The 22,523-nt window shown below is 42.7% G+C and overlaps 1 protein-coding gene across 6 annotated transcripts in view; it reads left to right on the forward strand.

The window, feature by feature from the left end:
• Positions 1–22,523, forward strand: part of NTRK3 (neurotrophic receptor tyrosine kinase 3) — a 1,004,345-nt gene that overhangs the window by 875,552 nt on the left and 106,270 nt on the right. For 2 of the 6 annotated variants that reach the window (XM_033920396.1, XM_033920398.1), the window contains exon 13: positions 19,138–19,812. The exons of the other annotated variants lie outside the window; for them this stretch is intronic. In XM_033920396.1, the coding sequence (XP_033776287.1) occupies positions 19,138–19,256 (119 nt within the window). In that variant the 3' untranslated portion in view covers positions 19,257–19,812. Of the gene's footprint in view, positions 1–19,137; positions 19,813–22,523 lie in introns of those variants that run through there. 6 annotated transcript variants of the gene reach the window in all.

Below are 22,523 nucleotides of genomic sequence, written 5' to 3' on the forward strand. Positions count from 1 at the left end.
TTTCTCCAATCTCTCAGCATATGGAAGGTTTTCCATCCCTTTTATCAGACGTGTCGCTCTCCTCTGAACCCTCTCGAGTATCGCCATATCCTTCTTAAGGTACGGCGACCAATATTGGACGCAGTATTCCAGATGCGGGCGCACCATCGCCCGATACAACGGCAGAATAACTTCTCTCGTCCTGGTTGTAATACCCTTCTTGATTATACCCAGCATTCTATTCGCTCTCTTAGCGGCCGCTGCGCACTGTGCCGTCGGCTTCATTGTCATGTCCACCATTACCCCTAAGTCCCTTTCCTGGGTACTCTCATTCAATAACATCCCTCCCATCGTATAGTTGTACCTCAGGTTTCTGCTTCCCACATGCAGTACTTTACATTTCTCAACGTTGAACTTCATCTGCCATCTCGTCGCCCATTCCCCTAGTTTATTCAGGTCCCTTTGTAATTCTTCGCAGAATTACAAAGGGACCTGAATAAACTAGGGGAATGGGCGACGAGATGGCAGATGAAGTTCAACGTTGAGAAATGTAAAGTACTGCATGTGGGAAGCAGAAACCTGATTAAGATTTGGCGAAGGCATCTTGAAATAGATAAGTTTTAAGATTAATCTTAAATTTTGGTAATTGGGTTTCGTCCCGAAGAAATTGAGGGAGAGAATTCCATAATGTGGGGGCAGTTATAGCAAAGTTAGTTTTCCTAGTGTAATAGGATTCTTTTAACGATGGAATGAAAAGCAGTTTTTGATCAGTAGATCTTAAGGAACGAGGGGAACTTTGGGGGATTAATAGTTTATCTAGAAATAAGGGCAGGTGAGAGTGTTTAATTTTAAAAGTGAGCAGTATGATTTTATAAGTTATCCGATGGGTGATTGGGAGCCAATGAGCCTCTTTAAGAAGAGGAGTGACGTGTTCGAATTTACCTATTTTGTAGATGAGTTTGATTGCGGTATTTTGAATGAGTTGCAGCCGTCGAAGTTCTTTTTGGGGGAGTCCATTTAAAAGAGAATTACAGTAGTCTAAGTGGGAGATGACTAAGGAATGAATTAAGGTATTAATCGAGTCAGTAGATCTATTTGCATGCCCTGCTTTCAATGAACATAAGAACATAAGCAGTGCCTCCGCTGGGTCAGACCTGAGGTCCATCGCGCCCAGCAGTCCGCTCACGCGGCGGCCCAACAGGTCCAGGACCTGTGCAGTAAACCTCTATCTATACCCTTTTATCCCCTTTTCCAGCAGGAAATTGTCCAATCCTTTCTTAAACCCCAGTACCGTACTCTGCCCTATAACGTCCTCTGGAAGCGCATTCCAGGTGTCCACCACACGTTGGGAAATCCTGAAAGCCCGACTGGATTCTGGCCCTCGAGGACCGGAGTTGCTTATGTCTGGTATAGACACTTAAGGCCTCGATTCTCTAAACTGCGCCATCATCAGCAGCTGCCGTAAAAACAGCCACTGATCACGCGTCAGTCGCAAAATGGCACCGTTATGGAATCACGCCTTTGAGAGAGAGAGATACCGGAAACGCAGGCCAGGGTTTTCAAGGCCCACATTTCCAGCGCCTACCTTTGACATGAATCACGCCTATGAAGCGCTTTAAGATGTGCTAATGCTACTTCTGGTGTTAGTCACGCCTATAGTGCCATTAGCGCAATTAGCCACGCCTACAGCGCCTCTGTAAGCGTGATTCCGGTGCAGCTTTTTAGGTATTGGTAGGTACCTACATTTTTCTTTTAAATGCCTTTTTTTCCTTTAATTTATTAATTAATTAATTTTTTTTAATTCTTTATTCATTTTATAATTCACAACAAGTGTACAGTAAATATCAAACCATTAGAATACAATATCACTTGAAAATCTACCATATCATACAACAAAAAGATATAACCCCACCCCCCTCCCACTTCCATATACAACAAAAAATATACCACATGAATATAATATCTTATCATTCATATATATTAGAAACATAGAAACATAGAAAGATGACGGCAGATAAGGGCTACAGCCCATCAAGTCTGCCCATACCATTGACCCCCTTTTAAGTCTACTGGCCCCCTTAACTCTACTGACCTGCTCTATTAAGTCTATATCCTAGTGACCCTATTCATTGGTATGACTCTTGCAGTGATCCCACATAGGTATCCCATTTATTCTTGAAGTCTGGGATACTGCGGGCCTCGATCACCTGTACTGGAAACTTGTTCCAATGCTCTATCACTCGTTCCGTGAAGAAGTACTTCCTGACGTCTCCACAAAACTTCCCTCCCCTGAGTTTGAGCGGATGTCCTCTTGTGTTCGAGGGTCCTTTGAGAAGAAAGATATCATCTTCCACCTCGACCTGTCCCGTGATGTACTTAAATGTCTCAATCATGTCTCCCCTCTCCCTACGCTCCTCGAGAGTATAGAGCTGCAATTTGTTCAGTCTCTCTTTGTATGAGAGACCCTTTAGCCCCGAGACCATCCTGGTGGCCATCCGCTGAACTGACTCAATTCTGAGCACATCTTTACGATAATGTGGCCTCCAAAATTGCACACAGTATTCTAGATGAGGTCTCACCATGGCTCTGTATAATGGCATCATGACCTCAGGCTTCCTGTTGACGAAACTTCTCTTGATACAACCCATCATCTGCCGTGCCTTAGATGAAGCCTTCTCCACTTGAGTAGCAGTCTTCATGTCTGCACTGATGATTATTAATAGAAATCCAACCCCCCCCCCCGATCCACATGTAAGAATTAAAATTGGGAAAAGTGTAAATTATTCATTATAATAATTTAAAAATGGCCCCCACATATCCTTAAATTTATTATAGTAACCTTTTTGAATTGCCAACACTCTTTCCATTTTAAACACATGACATACTGAATTCCACCAGAAACAATAATTCAACCTTGTTCAATCTTTCTAGTTATACGTTATTTGTTGAATGGCAACTCCTGTCAATATCATCAAAAGCTTATTATTATTAGCAGATATTTGAGTCTATATATTTATTATATATTATATATTTTTATTATATATATTTATTATATATTTGTTGAGTTTCATTATAAATCAAGCATTTTTCACTTGTACAGAAAGGAAATTCAGCAAAGAATAATAAAATAAGAATTACATTATCGAAGAAGTCAAATATAAGCTTAAATATCATCTCAAGTCCTCAAAAATGATCCAAAATGGGTAGTAAGCGAGTATTAAAGAGAATGACATTTACACAAGCAGTAGACTAGCTGGGTGAGACTAGGGCACCCTTTTCTTTAAGAAAGCATTCAGATCTTATCTTTCTCCAAGCGTGATGTTGAGAGAAACTGGTTGCTGAGACTAGACTTTTCTTTAAAAATAAACAAAAATAATTTTTAGGCCTTAAAATGCAGATGTTCCCAGATTTGGCTAAAGATACACAGAGAAGGAGACGTGAATTCTTATTAATGAAACCTGGTGTTACATCCCTGGGGGGGCGACCTTTTACTTGCGTCATCCATGTAAATGTGTAATTCATTACCGATCTCAAAAATTTGTTTTCTTTGAGCCGTCCCAACTGACAACGTTTCTCTCAGCGTCACGCTTGGAGAAAGATAAGATCCGAATGCTTTATTTCCTTTTGAAACTGCATTTTCAACTTGTTAGACGCCAGTAGGGGGCCTACTGGCCCTTAACATAAGGCACCATTTATAGTATCCATGCCTAGGTGGTTCTATAACCATGCATAACTTCAGAGGTGTTTTATGAAATTGCTCTAAGCGCCACGTTTTTTGCAGCCGATTTTTTTAAGCGTCACATATTGAGAATGGTCCTTAGCTTGCAGAAAGGTCCCATATTAAATTGTGTTATGTCCATTTCCTAATATAGTTTCAAGTTTATTGACTTTTAATATACCGACCATCAGCAAGTATCTGGCCGGTTTACAATAAAATACTTAAAATAGAGGTTAAAATAATAAATATTTCGAGAAAATAATAAAGGTGTACATTAAGGACATTAACTGGACGGACTTGAAAGTGAGGGTAAGAGGGAAGGGAGGAGAAAAAAAAAGGGGGGGTTGGAGATAGTGAAGGGGATAGGATAAAACATGTAGGGTGGGGTCGCTTCATAGAAGCGGTTGGTTGAGTAAGAAAGAGAAGCTCTAAGGGCAGGTGAAAGCATCACGAAATAAAAAAAAGTCTTCAGGCTTATCTTGAATTTATCGAGTTGTTGTTCGAATCGAAGTTGATGTGGCAGAGCGGTCCACAATGTTGGGGCGACTACTGAAAAATTTGTTTTCCTAGTATAAAAGAAGTCTTTTATAGAGGGAATTGAAAGGAGTTTCTGATCTGCTGACCTCAGGGTGCGTGTTGGGTATTAAGGAATGAGAAGCCTATCAAGATATGAAGGCTGGTGAGAGAGTTTTATTTTAAAAGTCAGCAGGATAGTTTTATAAGTATTACGTTGTATGACAGGAAGCCAAGAGGGGTAACATGGTCGTATTTACCTATTTTGTGTATGAGTTTTATTGCCGTATTTTGGATTAATTGTAAACGTCGGATTTCTTTTTGGGGGGAGTCCGCTGTAAAGAGAATTACAGTAATCGAGGTGGGAGATAACTAGGGAATGAACCAGAATTTTGATTGCATCTGTATCTAGAATAGAAGTTAGAGAACGAATAAGGTGAAGTTTAAAGAAGCAGCGGGGTCCTTTTACTAAGGCCCTCTTTGACAAAGGCGCCCTAAGCGTTTTAGCGTGGCTTTAGCGGGCGCTAAACCCACGCGTGCGCTAACCGCTAACACATCCGTAGGATAACATGGACGCGTTAGCGTTTAGTGCGCGCTAAAAAGCTTAGCGCACCTTTGCAAAAGGTGTGCTAACCGATTTAGCAGACGCTGGAGATTATATTCTAAGGGCGCCTTAGCATTTAGCGAGCGCTAAATCGGTGGGCGCGCCATCGTGAAAGGACCCCCATAGTTGAGTAAAAAGGGGCCCGTAGTAAAAGTCGCCATATTTATGAAACTAAACCGGCCCCTAGAGGAAAACCAAAGAAAAACTTGGAGCCCTGGTACTACCGTATTTTCTCGCATATAACGCGCACGTTATACGTGGTTTTTACAAACCGCGCATACCCTTGCGCGTTATACGCATGAGCGCATTGTACAAAATTTTTTTTACATAGTTTCCCCCCCCCCGACGCCCGATTCATCACCCGGAAGAAGCGCTCGCACTCCCACCCCGAAGGACCGCTTGCACCCCCACCCGAAGGACCGCTCGCACCCCCACAGCCTCCCCCCCTCCCCCATGGAGAAGCTGTCTACCTTGTTTCCGGATGCCAGCGAGCCCAGCTGTTTCCTCTGCCGACGGTCCTGCCCCTTCTCAGAGCCCTGTGCTGCGCTGCTTCCTCTTCAGGCGGTCCCGCCCTTTCTCTGATGTCAGAGAAAGGGCGGGACCGCCGGAAGAAAAAGCAGCGCAGCAGGGCTCAGAGAAGGGGCGGGACCGTCGGCAGAGGAAACAGCTGGGCTCGCTGGCATCCGGAAACAAGGTAGACAGCTTCTCCATGGGGGAGGGGGGGAGGCTGTGGGGGTGTGAGCGGTTCTTCGGGTAGGGGTGCGAGCGGTCCTTCGGGGTGGGAGTGCGAGCGCTCCTTCAGAGTGGGGGTGCGGGTGCGTGTGAGCGGTCCTTCGGGGTGGGGGTGCGAGCGGTCCTGCAGGGGGGTGAATCGGACGTCGGGGGGGGGGGGCATCAGGCTTTCAGGGTAGGGACAGGACTTCAAGGAGGAAAGGAGAGTCGGGCAGCATGCGCGGTATACGGGTGTGCGCGGTATATAAAAATTTATGTACATAAATATGTGTTTTTTGCGCGCTATACCCGTGTGCGTGTTTTACACGGGTGCGCGTTATCTATGTGAAAATACGGTAATAGGCTGCAAATCAAATAGAGCTTATTGAACGTCTTTCTTCTGCTATACTTGGCCACTCTTTCCAGTCTGGAAAATGTTTGTGTTGTGTAGGGAGTTTCCCTGGCACCAGGAGGCCTTATTATGAGAGTTTATGAGTTCCGAACTGACTACACAGACACCAGATTAGAAACATTTGACATTTCTATGGGTCTTTAATGAGCATAATTGCAAAACGGGAGATTAAAGATGATGTATTATGTAGCTCCCCTGGTTCAAATAATGATTATTAGAGCTCCCTTTGTTACACTTTTTGAACGTTTGTGGAGTGGGTCTCTGGTTAAAAGCTATTAAACCCTTAATGAAAAATGATTAGTAAATGTTCGGGAGGAAACACTGCACATGTTTGCATTGTCTGATGGCTTGCATTGTTTGTTTTGGTTTTTTTTCTTCTTTTACAAAGAGCGATATTAGCAAGATGTTACCGTTGACGGTTTATTTACAACTCGATATACCACTATTAGGCAAAAGCCAACACAGTGGTTTACAAATATACAAATCCAAAATGAAAAGAAAGATTATATTATATTATTATTATTATTATATATATATTATTATATTATATTATATATTATATTATATCATATATTATATATTATATATATTATATTATATATAATATAATATTATATAATATTATATTATATATAGGAGTGTAATTATATATATATATAGGAGCGTAATTGTCCTGATTCAGACCTTTCTGTACTGTCTTGCTATTATAATATCTAAAGGGAATTGGACTTGATATACTGCTTGTTCGGTGTGATTTACACAATCAAAGCAGTTTACATATTTTAGGCAGGTCCTTATTTTGTACCTGGGGTCAATGAAGCATTAAGTGACTTGCCCAGAGTCACAAGGCACCGCAGTGGGAATTGAACTCACAACCTCGAGGCGTGGAGGCAGCCGCTCTAACCAGTAGGCCACTCCTCCACTTTAAATTAAACGTTTAATAAAAATAATAATTTTAAAAAAGACTATTTAGTATGGTTTTACATAAAGAATAACATGATTCTAATAGTAAATGATTAGGTAGATGTTACATAAGAACATAAGAATAGCCTTACTGGGTCCATCAAGCCCAGTAGCATGTTCTCATATCATCGAAGCCAATTGACAACATCTAATGCACTTAGCTATTTCCCAAAAAAATATGCGACGTGTACAACTAATGCAAAATGCAGCGGTCAGATTAATCGTCGGACTAAAGAAATTCGATCATGTATCACCCTACTACCGGCAGTTACATTGGCTACCGATGGAAGCACGCATAAAGTTTAAATTCGCCTGCTTCTGCTTTAAAGCGCTAAACGGACTTGCCCCTAAATACATAACTGACCTTTTCTCCTTCTCTGCCAACAGACACAAGAGAAGCTCTCATTCCTACTTCTTTTCCCCCCCAGTTACAGGTTGTAAACTGAAAAAACACCATGAACACCTTCTTTCACATCAAGCAGCATTGTGGGGTAAAGACCTAGATCAACTGCTTTCTCCCACTAATGAGGAATTCAGAAAACGTCTAAAAACTCAACTGTTCCTAAAGTATCTAGACAACTGACCCACTCATCTTCTTTCTCCTCAACAACGCATTTCCGGTCCTATTAACTCTCCTCTTCCCCCCTTTTAAATTCAATCAATTTGTACCTCGCTTAATCTATTGTAAACCGCATAGAACTTAACTGTATTGTGGTATATAAACTGTTATTATTATTATTATTAAGTAACATAAATCTCCACTGTTCATCAGATATCGACAAATTCAGCTCACTAGACCCGTATATCCTTCAGATCTATTTGTTAAATACGGAGAAAGGCGAGCGATTCTTCAGAGATCATAGCAGTTAAGTAAAAATAGATGTAAGATCACAGGATCAATGCTCTCGGTGCTAGGCAGTCACTTTTATTCAATGCAATTTGCCTTATTTACAGAGCACATTTCATGCAGTGTATTTAATGTAAAAAAAAAAAACACCCAACAAAAGCAGGAACAATTGAAACAAAGCAGAATTACAGCACATAGCATGATGAAAGCACAAGGGAGAAATGAAAACAAAAATAAGAGTGGGCAACCGCGCATGAATAGCAAGATTAAAAAGGTTTGTCGTAAAGTACCCTCAAGGGCAGCATTGTTTAGCATGAGAAGGAATGTAATCTGACAGTTTTGAAGATTCTGATGGCTTTTTAACAAGTAATATTTGTATTATTCACTATAATTCCAGGAATGCGTGGAAGTTTATTTTTAAGTTACAGAAGGTTAATCCGTAGGGGGGAAAAAAACATTCCACAAATCAACCAAGGGTAGGAATTAGCTGAACATGTGTGACATCGGTCTACGACAAACCTGTTATCCTTTTGTTTTATGTCTTACTACACTGAATGAGCTCACAAAAGGTACATAAATATGTGACCACACTATAAACGTAGCACTAGGTCTGTAGTATAATTTCTTGATTTTATTTCTTGGCTGCTATTAGGTTGTATTAGATTTGAGATCTATTTTACCATAGAAATACAGAAACTTGATGGCAGATAAAGGCCAAATGGCCCATCCAGTCTATCCATCCACACCATCCACTATCTCCTCGTCTCCCTATTGGCTAAGGCTCTTAACATTTGCATCTCCTCTTCCTATAGGCTAAGGCTCTATACAACTGCATTGTGATGTCATAGAACGTTATGGCTATAGAAACTTGATGGCAGATAAAGGCCAAATGGCCCATCCAGTCTGCCCATCCGCAGCAACCACTATCGCCTCCTCTACCTATTGTGCTCAGGGTATGCAAAGGAAGGCGATATAGTCAGGACTGGTAACCATGTCCTTAATAAAGGGTTTAGAGCTTGGCCATTGAGTTGTGTTGCTGTGTTGCCTCTTTGCTTTGGAGTAAACTTTTTTGTATCTCTTCCAAGTTATAATTAATTTCTTATTCGCATTCCAGATTTTTCTTGTAATTTTTCTATCATTGAGTTTGATTTGTTGCGGATTAAAAAGACACAACCCTTAAAGCAAAGAGAATTACATATATATATGTATATATATATGTATATAATAATAATAACTTTATTCTTCTATACCGCCATAGTCGTGAGGCTTCTAGGCGGTTTACATTGAAGAGAGCTGGACAGTCAGCGAGTTACAATATACAGAGATAAGAGAAATACAGCATGTAGAATAAATTTTTGTCTTATACGCAGGAGTGGACATGTTTGAAATATTAGAAATTTATATATATATATATATATATATATATATATAAACTGAAGTTTGCATTCAGACTCTCAATTACACTGTCTATAACTGATTTCAAACAAATATGTTTTTTTTTCTGGGAATGTTCTTAAGAGAAGGATAATTCAGCTGAAAAGAACATGAACTTCTTGACATGGCAAATCCTGCAGAAACAATGAACAAACTGCTTCCAGTCTCGAGACAAATTACTGGTTATTATGGTAATCCAGCACATCAACCTCCCCCCACTTTTACGAAGCCACGATAGCGGTTGCCGCACGACCAAAGCACCAAAACCCTTTAACTCCCTAAAAAAAAAAGGGTGGGGGGTAAACTTGATTTTACAGTGCAAAAATTGCATTTTAATATGTTCTCATGCCCGCAATAAAATGATAAAGAAGCCTTGAATATATTTTTGTACAGGGTTGCAATTTTTGCTCCTTAAATATGTAAACAAGTCCTTAAAACCAATGTTTTTCATTGTAAAGGTCAACTGGAGCCTGGAGGAATGGCCTAATGGTTTGAGTGGCTGCCTCACGAGCCTGGGGTTGTGGGCTCAATCTCTGCAGCACTCCCCGTGACACTGGGGCAAGTCACCTATCCAGGGCAGGATTAATTCATCGAGGGCCCCTAGGCACACAAGTACACTGGGCCCCCCTACCCCGCCCCACTCCACCATGCGCCCAGGCGGAAACAGGAAGCTGCATCAGAGGGAAGCTTTGGGCAAGCAGCACCGCTTGCGAAATTACAGTTCCCGTTGCCTTACCTGCGTTGCTTGCTTGTCTTACTTTCCATCAATGGGGGGGGGCCCGCGTTGCCGATTGGGGGGGCTTGTGTTGCCGATCGGGGGGGGGGGCCCGCATTGCTGATCGATGCTGGAGGGGCCCATCGCCGTTTGGAAAAAACAGTGTTGATGCTGTCCTTCATCGGGCCCTCCTTGACCATTTTGGGCCCTAGGCACATGCCTGCTTGGCCTATTGGTTAATCCTGTCCTGCACCTATCCCTCCATTGCCCCAGGTACCATAATTAGGGAAAATACTTAAAGGACCTGATTACTTTTGAATGTAAACTGCTTAGGATATAAGTGGTATAAAAAAAAATCAGAAAGCTAGACACAACTGCCCACTCAATCACACTTTTAAATCTCTGGCTAGAACAAGTCGTTTGCAAACACTTATGCACAAGCTGCCAAGGATTATTTGGGGAAAAAAAGAAAAGAAAAAGGTTTTAGTACAAAACTGAGAAGACGTCTACGGGTGAGTTGAAAAAAAGTAATCCCCTAGACATTTTTGCCATTTTCTCAGCAACTGCTTTGAATTTCCAACAAGGAAGTGTATGTACTTATATAGTCAGTCAAACAAAAAAAAAAAGCAAGGGTGGAGACTGGTGAGTGACCAGCAGAGGAACTGGTTGCAACCGGCATAGAGACTGGTAATGGTACCAGAAGCAGCCAGAAGACCCAGAGGGAATCAGCCAGAAGAACGAGATACCCTTGACCGATGGTAACTAGTGAGTAACCAGTGGAGAGACTGGTAATGGTACCAGAAGCAGCCAGAAGACCCAGTTGTCCATGAGTATTAAAGAGGACCTAGTGGCAACTAGAGGGACCAGTGGAGACTGGAACGATCTTTGATGGCCAGATTGACCACGGAGCCTAGTTCAGAGGAGCCTAGTTGTGTTTTTAGAAGAGCCTGGTAGTGAAAGGTGTCCAGAAGGTCTTGGTGGTGGAAGGGAAAGAAGACCAGAGGTGATGAAGTGTTGGGAGGTGACCACTCGGCCTGTCACAGTAGTCGCTATACATACTCAAGGTGTCCACCCCCAGCTTTAACACAGGACTTCAGTCATTTTGTGAAGTTCTTAGCAGCCTTGTCAATTGGTCCCTTTGGCAGGCTATCCCAGATCATCTGCAGATCTTCTTTGAGTTTGGCGATTATTGGTGGCTTTGGGTTCTGGACTTGAGTGGATTTTTGTGTCCCTGGAAGACTCGCATTTAAAAAGAAAAGGTACAGAGTGCTTCGGGTAGGATAGGATTTAAACTGGCATCCTCTGTTTCTCTCTCAGTATTCTTAGCTAACTGCTCTAACCACTAGGCAACTCTTCCACATGGATGTTAGAGCCGCCATTTTATAATATGGGCATAACATAACATAAAAACTTATTTCTATGCAGTTTACAAAAGAAATTTGAAATACAGTTTAATGGCAGTGTCCGCTACTGTTACCCAGGAATCTGGTGAACAAATGTTTTTAGGTGTCTCCTAAAATGTTGATAGGTGCTGGAAGACACAATTAAAGATTGCAAGTCCCTGTCCCAAGATGCTGCCTGATAGGATAGGAGACAGATGGAAAGACAAAGAAAGCACGTGTGCATCTTAGACGTTTCGATTCAACAAATCCATTTAAATTCCGTGCTGCGTTCCAATGCTGCAACCAAACCAATCCTATCCCTTATTTTGCCCCATTCATTGTTTCAAGGTTTCAGTTTGTTCATGCTCGACATAGGCCACACTTGTGAGTCTGTTTCTTATGTATTTTAGAATAGGCTGCTTGTCAACAGATCTTGGTCTAAAATACATGAGAAATGTCCTTTCTAAAACCTGGCTCCAGGTCTCAAATGCTAAAAATGGGACCTATGTTAAAAAACAAACAAACCCACAAGTAAAATAACATGTTAACTAGCCTACATTGATAATTACACCCCCTTTGTTTCACTTATTTAAGCCATTCTGTTGTTTCATTTTAATTTTACGTATTTTTCTCTTAACTGCGTTGGCTTTGCATCACCATCTGGTATGCTTTTGATGAGAAGTCCATTGTGATGAGAGGTGACTACTGGGTGGGCTTCTGGTTTATATGCAGAGGGTTTTCCTCAGATTCATTCACTTGCTTAACATTAGATACATAAGATACAGCTCTAACATCACAAATACCTTCCTCCGTCCTTCTTCCTGCCACACAGATACTACCTGATCTACTCTTTACCTTCTCTAGAAACGACCAATGATCTTCCATTGTAACCTACCGTTTATAACTCTTTTGTAATCCGCCTTGAACCGCAAGGTAATGGCGGAATAGAAATCTCTAATGTAATTTAATGTAAAAAGAAACTTCTTTCCAGGCTTGCTTTCTTTTGAAGATGTTTGAAAAGCTATCCAGTTCAATAAATTATGCTTTTATACTTCATACTTTATTTGCCAAGCTTTCTAAATGATTTGCAGAACAGTAGATTATGACGAAAGTGGTACAATAAAATCCCATAGAGGAAATGAGATTTGTATATTTTGTGTGTTGGGTTTTCTTGTATCATGCTGCACACTGTGGTCTGTGCCTACAAGGGGTTCAATAAATGGACCCAACCAGCCATTGGAATCAAGTGCAACCCCAGAAAGACTGAAGATGTTGATGTGGAATTATTTATCTCTGTATTGCACTGCGCTATACAGACGTGAATCATTATAATTCTCATGGCTAGTCCATGGAAATCCTGGTTGGTGGCTTTCAGTGACCAGAACTGTATGACACAGATTGAGCTATGGAATCTCTTGATAAAATATATTTTTAGTTCTCGTCACACTCCCACACACAGAGGATAATTTTCTAGTCAGAGAGAAACTTCTTAACATCTACAGTTAAAACTGTTAATATCATTAAAAAAAAAAAAAAAGTCTAACCCCTCACTTACCAGCTGAAAGAAACAAATACAAGATGCATACAAACAGATATTAAGTCAACTCCATCGAATATGACCTGTCAAAGTTAACTGAATAACTTATCCAATTGTTTGGTTACTACTGAAGAGGGGTGAGGTAAAAAAAAAAAAGTAAAAGCAAGATAAATTAAGGGACTATGGGGCTCATAATTTAAAAAATTATAAATGTCCTAAGTCTGCGCTTGGACATCCTAATTACCAGGATGTCTAAGTGCCGATAATCAAAACTACCTTTCTGGATGTCTCGTGAGGCGTTCCAGCCTCTGTGCATCCAGAGCTCGAGATGGGCATAGTGGAGGCGTGTTATGGGCAGACCATAGAATATAATGGGTTCCTTAGCATTTAGCGTGAGCTAATCTTTAGTGCGTGCTAAATCAATTAGCGCATGCTAATCTTTAGCGTGTGCTAAATCGATTTGCATTTCGGGCTGGCAAAATGAGCAATTGGTTAAGAGAAGTAGCTTCTCAGACTCACCCCCTCTTTTACTAGGCTTTTTAGCACGCGATATTAGAGCGCACTAATCACGCGCTAAACACTAACGCGTGCGTGTTATCCTATGGATGCGTTAGCGGTTAGCGCACGTGTTGATTTAATGTGCGCTAAGCGCGTGCTAAAACGCTAAGCGCACCTTAGTAAAAGAGGGCCTTAGGGCTCTTTTTACAAAGGCGTGCTAGGGCCTTAACACGTGGAATAGCGCGCGCTAAATTGCCACGCGCTCTAGCCGCTACCCCCCTCCTTTTGAGCAGGCGGTAGATTTTTGGCTAGCGTGCGCTAATCCGGTGCGTGCGCTAAAAACTCTGGCGCACCTTTGTGAACCGCCTAGAACTAAATGGTATGGCGGTCTACAAGAATAAAGTTTTTTATTATTTTTATTATAAATCAGTTAGCGCGCCTTAGTGAAAGGACCCCCATATGTACCAATCTAGTTGGTGTTCTGATAATATAAGGTTTGCTGGGTATGCAAATTTGGTGTCAGCTCAAAAGCGCGCTGGGACAAAGGCGCGCGCAGACAACTGAGCGCAACGCCGAGGCGCGCACCGAAGAAAATGACTGTTTTAAAGGGCTCCGACGGGGTGTGTGGGGGGGAACCCCCCCACTTTACTTTATACAGATCGCGCCGAGTTGTGGGGGGGTTTGGGGGGTTGTAACCCCCCACATTTTACAGAAAACTTCACTTTTTCCCTAAAAAACAGGGAAACAGTTAAGTTTCCAGTATAATGAGGGCGGTTGCAACCCCACAAACCCCCCCCCAACGCCGCCGCGATCTGTATTAAGTAAAGAGGGGGAGTCCCCAACAAAAACCCCCGTCGGAGCCCCTAAAAACACTCTTTTTCTTCGGCACACGCTTCCGTCTTGCGCTCAGTTGTCGGCGCGCGCTTTTGTCTTTGGCGGTTTTGTCTATGAACCGCAAATTTAGCCCGTGGCCATTAATTCAGAAAATGGAAAGTCATCCATTTTCTGGCTATGCTAAAAATGGCTTTACTGAGCAGAAAAGACCCCTATAAGGGTATGCTAAGTTCACTTTTACCCCCTCTTTTACTAAGGTGTGCTAACCGATTAGCGCACGCTAAACAGTAATGCGTCCATAGACTAACATGCATGCGTTAGTGTTTAGCGTGCTCTAATTCAATTAGCGCACCTTAGTAAAAGAGGGCCTTAGTGCAGCTTTGTAAAAGGATCCCTTGGCGATGTGGTGGGGGCAGTGGCGTCGCTAGGGCGGGCGGGGTTGTCCACCCTGGGCGCCCTCTAGGTGAGGGCGCAGGCATCCATCCTCCTCTCTGCCTCCGCTCCTTCCCTACCCCCCTCCCACTGCCATGCAGGCATGCCACTTCCCTTCCATCATACCTTTGTAACGTTCCTTGTGTGAGTGGCAACCCCCCACCTGCTGTCGCTCCAGTGTCGGCTCTTCCTCTGACATCACTTCCTGGACCCCGCGGCTAGGAAGTGATGTCAGAGGAAGAACCAACACTACTGCGACAGCAGCTTGGGGGGTTGTTGCTCAATCCAGGATTTGTATAGAGGCAAGGGGGTAGGGAAGCATTGCGCGTGCAACAGGAGGGGGCAGAGAAGGAGCATGTGGAGGTAGGGGGTGGAGAATAGGGTGGGGGAAGGGCCACGCCACTGAGTGGGAGCAGGAGCGATCCCCATTTCTTCCTGCCCTGTCGGCACCAGCTTTTCAAAACGATATGCGCTGAGCCCTGGTGCTCCTTTGCCCTACGTGTGAGGGAAGATCTTGGGGTTATTTCCAATCTTGGGTTCTTTTTCATGCAGTTTCTTATTGTGCAACACTTTTCAAGAAAATGTTTATTTCTCACCCGCCCTTATCCAGGGCGAGTTACATGTTAACATACAAAATAAAAATTGACATTTATCGTACAAAACACTTCATAGACACACTATGGCCCTGTTGTACTAGGGTGTGCTAACCGATTTGCGCGCGCTAATCAGTTAGCGAACCCTAGTAAAACAGGAGGTATAACAAATGACATACTTACATAGCAAATCAAATTACATATAACATACACCTCGCATCAACGACGAATATCATTTAAGGCCCAAACTGGCCAAACCCCCACATACTGCAAAAGGAGAACTTTGTTTTCTGTAGCATTGGCGTCAACGTTTCAAATAAGTTTTAAGCTGGGACCAAAGACAGCCAGGATTTTGCTTTACAGTTTGAACTTTCAAAAAGACGGCGAAACATCTTAATGGCGAGAGGCTAAAATCTCCAAACAAACAAAAGCAGAAAAGCGCTCAGATTTCTGCGTATTGTGACTCACGGTGTTGGAAGATCTGGCCCAGCGTTCAAAACACATCCCTCGCCGCTGGAGAGATCAACAAATCAAAATGACGAGGGAGGAACTCTATGGCATTTCCAATTACTGTTTCTTTTTTGAAATCCCTCGAAAGCATTCCAAAGCCTACCAAATCCTTTTGAAGTGGCGACTGTCCCCCAGTAGTGCTGATTTACCCACTGGAAATGTCAAATCAGTGCTTAATTGCCCAATTAAGATGCTTACTGCATAAATCTCCCTTAAACCGTAGGTAGAAGCTGCAGAAAAATGAAAGGTTCTAATGTGATTTGTTTTCTCGTTTTTTCGAGTTAAGTCCTATCACATCAAAGCCGAGATTGTTATGGGTGATATTTAGAAATAAGGAAAAGGTGTCCCAGACTTCAGAAAGCCACTTGTCCCCTTTTGGTATATTTTCGTTCAACCCTTGCAATATTTAGAGCTTCTTTTACAAAGGTAGCGCGCGTGTGCTAGCCGAAAAATTACCGCCTGCTTAAAAGTAGGTGGTAGCAGCTAGCGTGCGTGGCATTTTAGCACACGCTAAAACCACTAGCGCTCCTTTGTAAAAGGAGCCCTTTGCTTTTGGGCTAGTGTTTTGTGACTTTATGGCAATTCAGTATAGCATATTGTCAGTGATTCTGTTTTGTGAAAAACTGGATTCCTTTCAGGAATAGTTTCTTGTAGGGGGGAAAATAAAGAGCGGACTCTTTGGGGTCCTTTTAATAAGGCGCGCTAACCGATTTAGCATGCGCAAACTGATTTTAGCGTTCGCCAAATGCTAACGCGTCCGTATAATATAATGGGCGCGTTAGCGGCTTTGTAAATGGGGGCCCAAGCTAGGCACCTAAATTTGGGGGCCTATTTACTTAGGCACCTCTTATAGAAATTCCCCCATCCTGCCCAAGCCACCCGTTTCGATACCTCCACCTGGAACATTGGAAGTCATTGGTCTACTGCAATTAGGGGTCCTTTTACTAAGCTTCAGTAAACAAATGGCCTTAATGCGCCCTTGAGCAGGTGTCTCACACGCTAAGGCCATTTTTAAGCTGCGATAAAAAAGGCCCTTTTCTATTTTTGTATCAATGATAGAAAACTGGACACTTGATGGAGACTATCCCCCCTCTTATACTAAGGTACGCTAATCGAATTAGCACGCACTAAATGCTAACGCATCCTTAGACTAATCTGCGCGTGTTAGCATTTAGCGCGTGCTAAATTGATTAGCGCACGCTAATCGGTTAGCGCGCCTTAGGGCTCCTTTTACAAAGGCACGCTATCATTTTTGCGCGCACATAGTGCGCGCTAAAATGCCATGCGCGCTAGCCGCTACCTCTTCCTCTTGAGCAGGCGGCAGTTTTTCGGGTAGCGCGCGCTAATCCGGTGCGTGCGCTAAAAACGATAGTGCACCTTTGTAAAAGGAGCCCTTAGTAAAAGAGGGCCTATGTTGAGAAATATAATTGTTTGGGGGTTTTTTTTAAATTATTTGTTAACTTGTCCCCCCCCTCCCTTTTATCAAGCTGCGCTAGAGGTTTTTTAGCGCGGACTGATGAGGTAAGTAGACCGACGCCCATAGGAATTCTATGAACGCTGGAGCATTTACCGCACCGACTCACGCTAAAAGGGGCCCTTAATTTTTCAAACCACCCTTGTACATGTTTGCTAACAGCTACCTGCCTCAGCATAAGAGCCCAGCTGGCATAGTTTTAATATACAAACGAGAAACCCCAAACCTCTGCAAATATCAGTGTCACCAGCAGCCATTTTGAAGGCAGCAAAGTCTCTCATGCTATTTCTGTCATGACCAGTCATCACACGGTAAAGCACGTAGCATACTGATTATTGCAGGAATGGCCAGACATGCCACCTCAAATAAAATTAACAATAATTTTTGGCAGGTGGTATACCACTTTTAGCTGGTTAGGTGCCTAACACATCTTAGCGAGAGGGCCCTTAAAAATAACAACATGTCAAGTGGGCCACAACTCCCCAATTGACCGTAGCAGAAATTGCTGAAAACTTTTCAGGGGACGCGTTGGGACCTCTAATGAAGCTATACAAAGTTTTGGGGCATGATCTCAACCAGGTCCAGAGTTAGGGGCCCCCGTTATGTGGGCCTCTTTTTTGGGATCCGCAGAAGATGTCAATTGTGGATCAGTTGGCATGGAAATACCCATTTTTGTTCTTAGCTAGTTTTGATTTTAAAAAAAACTAAAATCTCAAATTGGTTTTATAAACTGCATTTGTATTTATCTGAATACTTTTAATGGTAAATGATAAACATTTTTTTTTTAGTGTTTACTTGATTGAAATCTTATCTATAATCGAGATACATAGTATTAGGGATGTGCTTTCACTGGGAACAAAAGAGAAATATTATTGAAAAATTCCTGCTTTATTTCATTTCAGTTTGCAAATGAATGAAAAATTTAAAATTGTTTTTTAAAAAATCTGAAAACAATTTTCACTTGGCCATTTTCTGCCGGCCCTCTGGGCCTTCCTTAGAACATCACATCCCAGCCACTCATCTGAAATAGGACAGGAATGATCTCCCCTCACTGCTGCCCTCTTGGGGCTATAAAGCCTACTACCATTTTGAAAAAATAATGGTGGTAAAGCAGGAATAGCTGATGACTGCTCCTGTTGCCATTTAAGGGCTCCTTTTACTAAACCGCGGAAGAGCTTCTTACTACGGGCTGGCGAGGTAAATGCTCTGACGCTCATTCAGATCCTAACCCCTTCTTTTACTAAGGTGCGTTATATTTTTTAGCGTGCGCTAAACACGCATGTTATCCTATGGGCGCGTTAGCAGTTAGTGCATATGTTGATTTAGTACATTCTAAACCCACGCTAAAACGCTTAACACCCCTTGGGCCCTCCTTTACAAAGGCACGCTAAGCGTTTTAGTGCGAATTTAGCGTGTGCTAAGTCAATGCATGCTCTAACGTGTCCATAGGATAACATGCATGTGTTTAGCATGTGTTTCGTGTGCGCTAAAAAGCTTAGTGCGCCTTTGTAAAAGAGGGCCTATGGGCATCAGAGCATTTACCTCAACAGCCTGCGGTAAGAAGCTCGTCTGTAGTTTAGTAAAAACCAGCATAAGTAAATAGATGGAATAAAATACTGGGAAGGGGTTTCTGGAGGGGTGTCAGAGAATGGGAGACAAAATTGAGGAGATTTTAAAAAATATTTTTGGTTCCCAACACCATTTTCCCCATTTTTGTTCTGTTTGTTTCTTTTTTCATTTCAAGCAAATAAATAAACAAACAGAAAATAAACAGTATAAAATAAAATGACCCCCCCCAAAAAAAAAAAACACAAATATGCAATGCACAGCCCTCTGTACTATGCAGTTTGATTTCTTTTAACTGTACTCTTATGTTGATAAAGCTGTTAATTTACTTATTTTTTTCTTTTAAATATATATATTTTTTCAATTTTTCTTTTTCTTTTCTTTATTTTGCCTTTGTGTTTTTCTTTTTTTATAGGTTTCAGAGAAATTATGTTGAACACAATAAGCCTCCCTGGACATCCCAAACCTCTTAATCAAGGCATATATGTCCAGGATGTCGGTGTTTATTTCAGCAAAGGACGTCACGTCTTTTGAGCTTCTAACCCTCCCCGTATTGGTGTCACGTTTAGGCTGTACTCTCAGAAAATGAGGGGGAAAATTAAAGAACCTGGTCTTTTGGATCAAAGTTTTTCTCGCAAGACTATACTTGTTTTCACCTGTAAACTTTAAAACAGCAGAAAGATTTTTCCCTTTTCACGGTGCCAGGGTTGTTCTAACGCCAGCGGCCACTGCATTCTCTAAATGTTTGCGCAACGCACGAGAACAGCAGCAGCAACGGCAGAAAAATAAAAAGGAAACAAACCCGATAAGGAGCTATCTTAACAATAAAAGCTAGTTGTACTTTTTTTTTTTTTTTTTAAATCAGCTGTGTTTTCTCTGTTTGGAATGTGTGTTTGATTTCTCCTTGTGAACCTGTGACTTCGCATCACTCTCTTAATGATGTCATCATCCTTTACCATGGCAACATAATGTGATGTCATATTTAGGGACTGTGAGCCTTGGAGGTCACTAGCAGAGTGAAGACTGGTAAGAAAAGGCAACAAGTTCCTAGTTTTATGTGCAAATACGCGCATAGTGAAAGATGAAACAATCAAGCTATTGATTTTTATTTTTTTTTTTTAGTAGGAAAAAAAATGTGATTATTTTTACATGCAATGTTTTGTAAGTTCTTATGTGTTCATTTTTGGTTGTTGTTGGTGTTTTGTTTTTTACTGCCTGGGAAGGAGAATTTAAACACTGATTATCAGAGCATATTGTCCTTTCCTTGCCACGCTAATGATGGTTAGGATTTCTTAAAGCCATTATAAGATTAGGAGGTAAAAATCTCCTGTAGGTCATGACATTTCTTTATGCCACCAGCAAAGTGGCACTTTGGGAACTGTGTATAGTCTGCCATTTACCTAGTGGTAGTTGAAGTATTTGTATAAAAAGTGCATACCAGTGGCTAAGAAAGTCCACACAGTTCCAGAAACCTTGCCTCACAGAGCCTGAAATGCAAGACTGAAGGCGGACAGGCTAAAAGGGACCTTCTCAAAGTCACACTTTCAGTGGTTGGAAGGGGGAATGGAATTGGGGACCTTGGTGGGGGCAGGGGAAAGAGGAGAAGGAGGATTTACGGGGAGATTCTATAAGGCAGTGTTCTTCAACCACCGGTCCATGGACCAGTGCCGGTCCACAGAAATTTCCTGCCGGTCCACAAGGCCAGCACGTACATCAGGCCCAAAACAGTGTTCTTCAACCGTCGGTCCACGGTGCGATCGATGCGGCGTTATCTTCGAGCCAGCTCCCTCTTCCTAACTGATTCGGTGCACAAAGCCACGGGCAGTGGCCCCTACGGGCATACTGCACCTGAACCGGAAGCCTTCTCTCTGACGTCGCAACATTGCAACGTCAGAGGGAAGGCTTCCAGATGAGGCATGGGACGTGCAAGGTGCAATTAGTACTATTATGGGGGCGGTGTCTGGGGTGGAGATTGGGTAGAGATGGGCGGGGTCTGGCCCACGACTTAGCCCCGTGTTCTTCAACCGCCGGTCCACGGTGCAATCGATGCGGCATTATCTTCGAGCCAGCTCCCTCTTCCTAACTGATTCGGTGCACAAAGCCACAGGCAGTGGCTCCTACGGGCATCCTGCGCCTGAACCAGAAGCCTTCTCTCTGACGTTGCAACATCAGAGGGAAGGCTTCCAGGACGTGCAAGGTGCAATTAGTACTATTATGGGGGCGGGGTCTGTGGTGGTGTTTGGGTAGAGATGGGTGGGGTCTGGTCCACGACTTAGCCCAGTGTTCTTCAACCGCCGGTCTACGGACTGATGCCGGTCCGCAGAATAATTCTTTTATTTCTGCCGGTCCACAGGTGTAAAAAGGTTGAAAAACACTGCTATAAGGGATGCCGCTGAGTATGATTCTCTACAGTGCATCTATGGGCTCATTTTACAAAGGTGCGCTAGCGGGTTTAGCGCGCGCTACAGTACCACACACGCTAAATGCTAGCACCTCCATAGAGCTTGCGTTAGTATTTTTCATGTAGTGCGTGCTTAGCATAAGCTAATCTTTAGCGCGCGCTAAAAACGCTAGCGCGCCTTAGTAAAAGGAGCCCTATGTATAACAGAATCGCGCTGAGCACCGTGACGCTAAACACCTGAACCACACCTAGGCCCTCTTTTACTAAGGTGCACTGAGCATTTTGCGCGTGCTAAATCTACACGCGCGCTAAACGCTAACGTATCCATAGGATAACATGCACGCGTTAGCGTTTAGCGTGTGTGTATAGTGCACGCTAAAAAACGTAGCGCACCTTAGTAAAAGAGGGGGCTAATTTTAGGCGTTATTTACAGAAACTATATACATTTTCATCTGCCAGCCCTCATTGTCCCTATTGCAACAGAATCCTGTCTTTGGTGGTTTGAACTGAATTGGATACCAGTGGAGACAAATGACAATTGAAAGGCTGGAAGGTCCTTGATAGACATCATAATTGCTATTTTCTGAATTTCCTTGTTTCCAATTTAGTTTTACTCGCCATTGATCTACAGATTAAAAAATAATAATTTCAATTTGAGTTGATATTTGAATTATATTAACTGGCTGATACGAATTTGAGTTCTTATTGGTTTGTGATAGCGAGCTGTATCAGATATCAAAGAGGATGAAATACTATAATTATGTTGAGAGGGGCTCGTGATGTCAGAGGTGGTATTTTTTTTTTTTTTTCCTAGACTACACAAGGTCAGCATGTAAGAACAGAGCCTATTTCAAGCGCACTTTAGCCCGGATTCCATATATGGCATCGTCGGCGGTGGCCGCCTTAAAAATGGCCGCCAACCAAGTGCCAATCGCTCAATGGAGCCATTTATGGAATGACGCCTTCGGGAAAGGTAGTCCCCCGGAAATGTAGGCCAGGGTTTTCAAGGCCTACATTCCCGGTGTGCCTATCTTTCACGTGAATCGTACCTCCAGTGGCGTTAGGCGTTGTAAAGCGCCTCCAGAAGCGCGATTCTGGTGCCGTTCTTTTTTTAACTGCCGGTAGACGTCTACATTTTCAGGTGCCATTTATAGAATCCAGGCCTTTGTGTTGGGAATCTCTCTGCAACCTTTTTTTTTCTCTTTTTGGCATAACAAAAATGCAGTACTTGCCCTAAGGACTGTGTATAGCCCACGTAGGTAATTTTCCTGGATCTCCTGTAATAATGCCAGGAACTTGGCACGGGAATGAACAGTGCTTATAGTTTTGCTGTTTTGCTGGGACTAAGGTTTCTGATTGGGTACTGATGAACATCTGGCTCAGTTCTGGTGTCCAAAACA

This window comes from Geotrypetes seraphini, chromosome 14 (genome assembly GCF_902459505.1).
Source record: "Geotrypetes seraphini chromosome 14, aGeoSer1.1, whole genome shotgun sequence".
Classification (NCBI taxonomy): domain Eukaryota; kingdom Metazoa; phylum Chordata; class Amphibia; order Gymnophiona; family Dermophiidae; genus Geotrypetes; species Geotrypetes seraphini.